The sequence below is a fragment of the Nicotiana sylvestris genome, chromosome 1 (genome assembly GCF_000393655.2).
Source record: "Nicotiana sylvestris chromosome 1, ASM39365v2, whole genome shotgun sequence".
Taxonomy (NCBI): Eukaryota; Viridiplantae; Streptophyta; class Magnoliopsida; order Solanales; family Solanaceae; genus Nicotiana; species Nicotiana sylvestris.
The window spans coordinates 5,629,614-5,636,610 of NC_091057.1; the positions used below are offsets into that span (position 1 = coordinate 5,629,614).

Below are 6,997 nucleotides of genomic sequence, written 5' to 3' on the forward strand. Positions count from 1 at the left end.
AATTTAAATGACAAAAGTTCTGAAGCCACGAGAAGACTCAAAGAAAGCCTTCGAGAATTCCATGCAACCATGTGGAATGATGTTTACAACAGGTACAGTACGAAGCTGCGAATTGAAGAAGATATTGTACCTAAGTTTCATCATGAAGAAAGGGGCAGTTCTAGAAGATCAGAAACCGAAAAAAGATCAGGTAAAAATAGGTACGATCCATATATGGGACATGCAGGAAAAGACTCGCGGTCAAAACAAGATAGCCAGCAATATGATAAAAAATCGAGGAACAGGGAATCTAGTTCTTCATCAAGATTCAGAAATGATCGGAACAGACAAGAGTCACGAGATGATGACAGAAGTTTAAAGGCAAGGTTCGGCGGATATAACTTTAATGTCACTACCTCCGAGCTCGTGGCTGTTTTGAGAAGCATGGGAGATAAGGTACGATGGCCAAAAGAGATGCGGTCAAATCCAAATAGACGCAATCCAGATCATTGGTGCGAATTCCACAATGATCACGGGCACAAAACTTCAGAATGTAGATTCTTGCAGAGTGAAGTGGATCATCTATTGAAGCAAGAGTACCTCACTGAGTTATTTAGTGAAAAAGGTAAACAAGTCTATATGAAAAATAGGCAAGAGCCTCCAAAGCCTCCTTCACCCAAGAGAACAGAATGTGATAAGTGGGGGAGAAGATATTCACGGCATAACCTACACAGCTTCCAATAAGGTTTCTAAAGTAACAATTACACACGGGAAACGGGTACGACAGGTTTTAGAAAATGAAAGTATTTCATTCGATGATGCAGATACCGAAGGAGTGATAACCCCACATAATAACGTACTGGTAATATCTTTACTTGTACATGATACTAATGTAAAACGAGTTTTGATTGATCCAGGGAGTTCCGTAAATATTATACTACTAAGGGTATTACGTGAAATGCAACCTGAAGACAACATGATACCCAAGGCGCATACCTTGTCAGGCTTCGACAATTCAAGTGTGGTAACAAAAGGAGAGGTAGTTCTAACAACTTTTGCTGCAGGTGTTGTTAAAGAAACTAAATTTCAGGTAGTTGATATGGAAATGGCCTACAATATGATCATGGGGAGGCCTTGGATCCATGATATGGATGCTGTTCCATCAACTCTACTTCAAGTTCTTAAATTTCCATCACCTTGGGGGATTTGTCAAATTCGAGGGGATCAGCATACAACCAGGAGTATCAACACTGTAACAGATACGAGCACCGTAAATAAAGAAAAATAGCAATTACAGGAAACAGTTGAAGGTGTTAGCAATCAGACCTCAACTGAGCAAGAGAAAACAGAATTTAGACTCGAGACCTGATACAATTCAAGAACCTGAGGAGAATGAAAATATCAAAACAACCATTGAAGAACTCGAGGTTGTGATATTATTTGAGCAGTGGCCTGAACGGAAAGTTTATGTTGGAGCTAATTTAAACTCAAACATGTGAGGTATGTTAATTGAATTTCAAAAATCTAACGTGGACTGTTTTGCTTGGTCCCGTGCTAACATGACAGGGATACCACCGGATGTGATGACTCACAAATTAAACGAAGACCCATCCTTTACACCAATAAATCAAAAGAAAAGAAAGCAAAGGGCTTTCAAAAACCAGGTGATTCAAGATGAGGTCCAAAAGCTATTAAAAATTAGGTCAATCCGCGAGGTAAAGTACCCTAATTGGTTAGCCAACACAGTTGTTGTACCTAAGAAAAATAGTAATGGCAAGTCTGTGTAGATTATACAGATCTTAATAAAGCTTGTCCAAAAGATTCTTTTCCTTTACCACATATAGATCAATTAATTGATGCAACTGCAGGACATGAACTTTTAAGTTTTTTAGATGCATATTCAGGGTACAACCAAATTAAAATGGACCCTAGTGATGAAGAAAAAACTTCTTTCATCACAGACAGGGGGACTTACTGTTATAAAGTAATGCCCTTTGGTCTCAAAAATGCTGGGGCAACCTATCAAAGGTTGGTCACCAAAATGTTCCAAGAACATTTAGGGAAAACAATGGAGGTATATATAGACGATATGCTCGTCAAAACCCAGCAGTCTCATGATCATATTTCTCATCTATCTGTTACATTTGAAATTTTGCGAAAATTTAATATGAAACTCAACCCAGAAAAATGTGCATTTGGAGTTGCATCAGGTAAGTTTTTGGGTTTTCTTGTTTCTAACCGTGGTATTGAGGTAAATCCCTCTCAGATCAAAGCAATAGAAGAAATCTCTGATATCCTTACTAATAAAAAGGAAGTTCAAAGATTAACGGGAAGAATTGCAGCTTTGGAGAGATTTATTTCCAAATCTTCATAAAAGTATTTTAAGTTTTTCTCTGCACTCAAAAAGTAAGATCATTTTGAATGGAAACGAAGATTGTCAACAAGCCCTTAGAAATTTGAAAGCTTATTTGTCATAACCACAGTTATTGGCAAAACCAAATGTGGGAGAAAAGCTTCTCATCTATCTGGCTGTGTCTGAAGTTGCGGTAAGTGTTGTTTTAGTCCGTGAGGACCAAGGTAAAGAATCTCCTATTTATTATGTAAGTAAGTCCTTACTAGATGCTGAAACATGATACCCACAGCTAGAAAAATTAGCATTAGCTTTGATCATGGCATCTAGAAAATTAAGACCTTATTTTCAATGTCATCCCATTGTTGTAGTTACTGCTTTTCCACTTCGAAACATTTTGCATAAACATGAATTGTCAGGGAGGTTAGCAAAATGGTCTATAGAATTAAGTGAATACGAAATCATTTATCAACCTAGGACTGCTATAAAATCTCAAGTATTAGCCGATTTCGTAGCTGATTTTAGCCAGGGGATGCATTTAGAAGCAGAAAAAGAATTACAAGTTTTTAATGGTGCAAACCCGGGGACTTGGATTTTATTCACTAATGGTTCATCTAATGTAAAAGGAGTAGGTCTGGGTATAGTTCTCATACCACCTACGGGTGAAACTATTAGGCAAGTTATAAAATGTCATTCTATAACTAACAATGAGGCAGAGTACGAGGCTGTAATTGCAGGTTTAGAATTGGCAAGAGAACTCGGCATAACACAAATTATAATCAAGAGTGATTCTCAACTCGTGGTCAATCAAATGCTGGGGACTTATACAGCCAGGGAAACTCGAATGCAAGAATATCTCGAAAAGGTACGGGAACTAATAAAGCAATTCCAAACTTGGAAGGTAATGCAAATCCCAAGAGATGAGAATGTAGAGGCAGATGCTTTAGCTAATTTCACATCTGCAGCTGACGTAGCAAATGACGCAAATGCTTAAGTCATACATTTATTTCATTCCGTTCTCGAACCTGATAAGAATGAGGTAAATTTTAATCATTTAACATGGGATTGGAGAAACGAAATTATTGCTTTTTTACAGCACGGAACCATACCTAATGACAAAGGGAAGGCTCACGCGCTTTGCAAAAAAGCCGCTCGATATTGTTTATATCAAGGAAATCTTTATCGAAAGATGTTCGATGGACCACTAGCAAGGTGTCTCGGACCCTCTCAAACAAAATATGTGATGAAGGAAGTGCACGAAGGACATTGTGGAAATCACGCAGGGGGAAGGTCACTGGTAAGAACATTGATTCGAGCAGGATATTATTGGCCTAAGATGGAAGAAGAGGCAAACAGCTTCATGTCCAAATGTGATAAATGTCAAAGATACGGCAATAATATGCACAGACCAGCTGAGTTACTACACCCTGTTATAGCCCCGTGGCCCTTTATGAAATGGGGAATGGATATCGTAGGTCCACTACCACAAGCAAAGGGTCAGGTAAAGTTTCTACTTGTACTCACAGATTATTTCACTAAATGGGTAGAAGCAGGAGCATTTAAACAGGTACGAGAGAAGGAAGTTAAAGACTTCATATGGCGAAATATAATATGCCGCTTTGGAGCACCAAAGGAGATCGTGTGTGACAATGGACCACAATTCATAGGAGCTCAAATCACAGAATTTCTTCAAAGTTGGCAGATTAAAAGGATAACATCTACGCCATACCATCCAGTGGGTAATGGACAAGCGGAATCCACAAACAAAGTCATTATCAACTTGAAGAAGAGGTTACAGGATTCAAAAGGTAATTGGCCTGAGATATTACCTGGAGTACTATGGGCTTATCGTACAACGACAAAAACAAGCACTGGAGAAACACCATTTTCAATGATTTATGGTGCGGAAGCCTTAATTCCAGTTGAAATAGGTGAACCGAGCACACGGTACGTTCAGGCAACGGAGGAATCTAATGATGAAGAGATACGGGTCAATCTTGATTTGCTTGAAGGAAGAAGAGAAGCTGCATTGATAAGAATGGAAGCACAAAAGCAAGTAATTGAACGATATTACAATAGGAAAGCACGCCTCAAATTTTTCAAAATTGGGGACTTTGTGCCTAAAAAGGTGTTCCAATCTGCAAAGGCTGCTAATTCAGGAAAGCTAAGTCCAACGTGGGAAGGACCATACAGAGTTCGTGACATTGCGGGTAAAGGAGCATACGAGTTGGAGACAATGGACGACAAAGTTTTACCCTCGCATTGGAATGCCGTCCATTTAAAGAGATATTACTTCTGAGAAAGTACCCACGGTCAGGTATTGCCATGTTAAAATTTTTCTTTTGAATTATTAAAGTTTTACAAACGATTTTAGATGCTCGGCAAAAACCCTAACTCGTGCCAAATGATGAGTCACGACCTGCAAGGCAAAATGGAGTATTCTAAAATTTCCAGCCCAGGGTTACAATTAATCTGACGGAAATACACACGAGTTAGGCAGTCTTCATCTATAATCGCACCTCCGAGTCCCGTATATTTTTTTGTTTCAGGAAAAGGACCAATTTGAAAGAAATAAACAAGTGCTCGAGGCTTCATACTTCACCGCTCAAACACTTGGGGGACTACATATTATACACAGATATGTGTAGAAAAATAGATACGAATATCGAACAAAAGCCGGCCACAAAGAGGTAAGTGTTGAGAAAAAGTTACGAAGTCTTCAGCATTCACCATCGTGTTCAACAAACACAAGACATTCATCATAATGTTTTTCCCATGAGAACAACAGAGTCATCTCTCAAACTCATAAACGAAGTCACCTCTCAAACTCTTCATATAAAGATAGGGTCATGACTATGTACTGAAACAGGTTATGAAGAAAAACCTTGTTTATTTTATATTATGTAAAAATCTGTTACAAGAAAAACAGTTACGAGGAAGTTATAGATGTATTTTAATACATGTAATAGTCAAAAAACTTGTTAAAGTTCATGAATAAAAACTTGTCAAAGTTGTTTCATGCAAAACATGTGTATTCCTATTTCTTTCATCGTATTATAACACCATTATGAAGTTGAGACGTCTTCTTCATTAAGTGTCGATAAAATAAAAGGGCCATCTTTTATAAGCCTCATGTTGATAATCCATGAGAAGAATCATAAAGCATTTTCAAAGGATAAAAATGCTAAGCTATTCTATAAGTCCTAGATAAATAGGCAAGAATAGAATATACAGAAGTACCGATAAAACTTCTTAATATAAAAGACTAAGTACAAACTTAGTCAGCAAAATATTTGTTTTTTACAAATGCCCCATTATGATAACTGGGGACTTCATCAAAAGATCCCTTAAAGTTGCTAAGGGATAACACCACCGATTAATAAAAAAAACAGTAAAGTTTGAAATACATTCAACTAGTCACTGAAGGGGTTGGAACATCAGAAGTTGCAATCTCATTTTCAGGGGCAGTCACAGGCACGGTAACAACTTTTGAGGGAGCAGCAATAGGAGCAGTTTCAACTGGGCCTGTAGTGTTAAAATCACCAAGGGAAGCAAGAGTCACGGGAGCCTCAACTTCTATGAACTGTGTCATAGAAGTTTCACCCTCGGGAGCCGGAATTGCAACTCCAATTGCCGCAGTAGCCACTTCTTCATTTAAAAGCTCTTCTTCCCCAGGAGTTCCAAGTGTAGGAGAAGGAGTATCAACTAGTTGTTGGCTTTTTTCAATAGTGTCTAAGACTTTGGCTAATTCAGATTGAAAATCAAAGTTTTCTTGAGTAGCTTCCATCAAAGCATCACGGCGAGATTTTAGAAAAGCCCAACTTACCTCTATGTTGAAGCTCTCCTCAAGAAGTCCATACTCCCTTTCCCACATAACAAGATCGTTCTTCAATATCTGGTGTTCAGCTAAGTGGGAATCAAGGGAAGCTTCAAGGGAGGCATGAGAACTCTTCAAAGCACGTATCTCATTAGAGGAGATCCTTAAGTCAGCCTGAGCTTGAGTCAAGCTTTGCACTAACTCTCCTGCATATTCTTCTTTCTTCTCCACAAGTTCCTTAAGCTCTCTGATTTCTTCACTGGCCTTTGATAATTGTTCTGAAAATGAGTACTCCAAAAGCTCCTTATCTTTTTCAAATTGGTTTGAAGTAGCCTTGGCAATTGCTAGCTCAGAAGTCAAACCACGCTTTTGCTGCTCCAGGTGATTTCTACTTTCTTGCAACTCCTCTATGGTCCCCTGAGCATTCTCAAACTGCTCCTTCCAGTTTGCTGCCTCAAGCTGGGTTTCCTCGGCTATTCTCCTGGCCTCAGAGATAGCCTTCGCAGACTCTCGATCCTTCTTCTCTAGAGTGGAGATTCTTCCCATTAACTCAGTACCAATAAGATTAGCATACAAGGGAAAGGCATCAAATGTGAGAATATAGAGAGATATAAAAAAACTTGTAAGTTAAAAGAGAAGTACCTTCAAGGTAGAATGAACTATGTCATTCATTAGAGTCAAGCAATTGTGGCTCTCCATCTTCTTCTTCTCAATATCTCCGATTAGAGGCTCGAGCCAAACATCAGCTCCACCAGTCTTTCTCAAAAGGCTATGATTGGCAGGAACTTCAAGAGTAACACTTCTCATAGCCATGCCTCTGCTGCTAGAACCCGCCTCTGTATGCTGAACAG

General features: G+C 38.8%; 1 protein-coding gene across 1 annotated transcript; it reads right to left on the bottom strand.

Annotated features, from left to right (window-relative positions):
- Positions 1 to 5,738: 5,738 nt before the first annotated feature.
- LOC138889587 (uncharacterized) lies at positions 5,739 to 6,692 on the bottom strand. Its single transcript, XM_070172920.1, has one exon. The coding sequence runs from the start codon at positions 6,690 to 6,692 to the stop codon at positions 5,739 to 5,741; it is 954 nt and encodes a 317-aa protein (XP_070029021.1).
- Between the last annotated feature and the right edge of the window lie 305 nt (positions 6,693 to 6,997).

What these genes read in the sequence shown, in the direction of transcription:
- LOC138889587 (XM_070172920.1), bottom strand. Translation starts at nt 6,692, where the DNA reads ATGGGAAGAATCTCCACTCTAGAGAAGAAGGATCGAGAGTCTGCGAAG.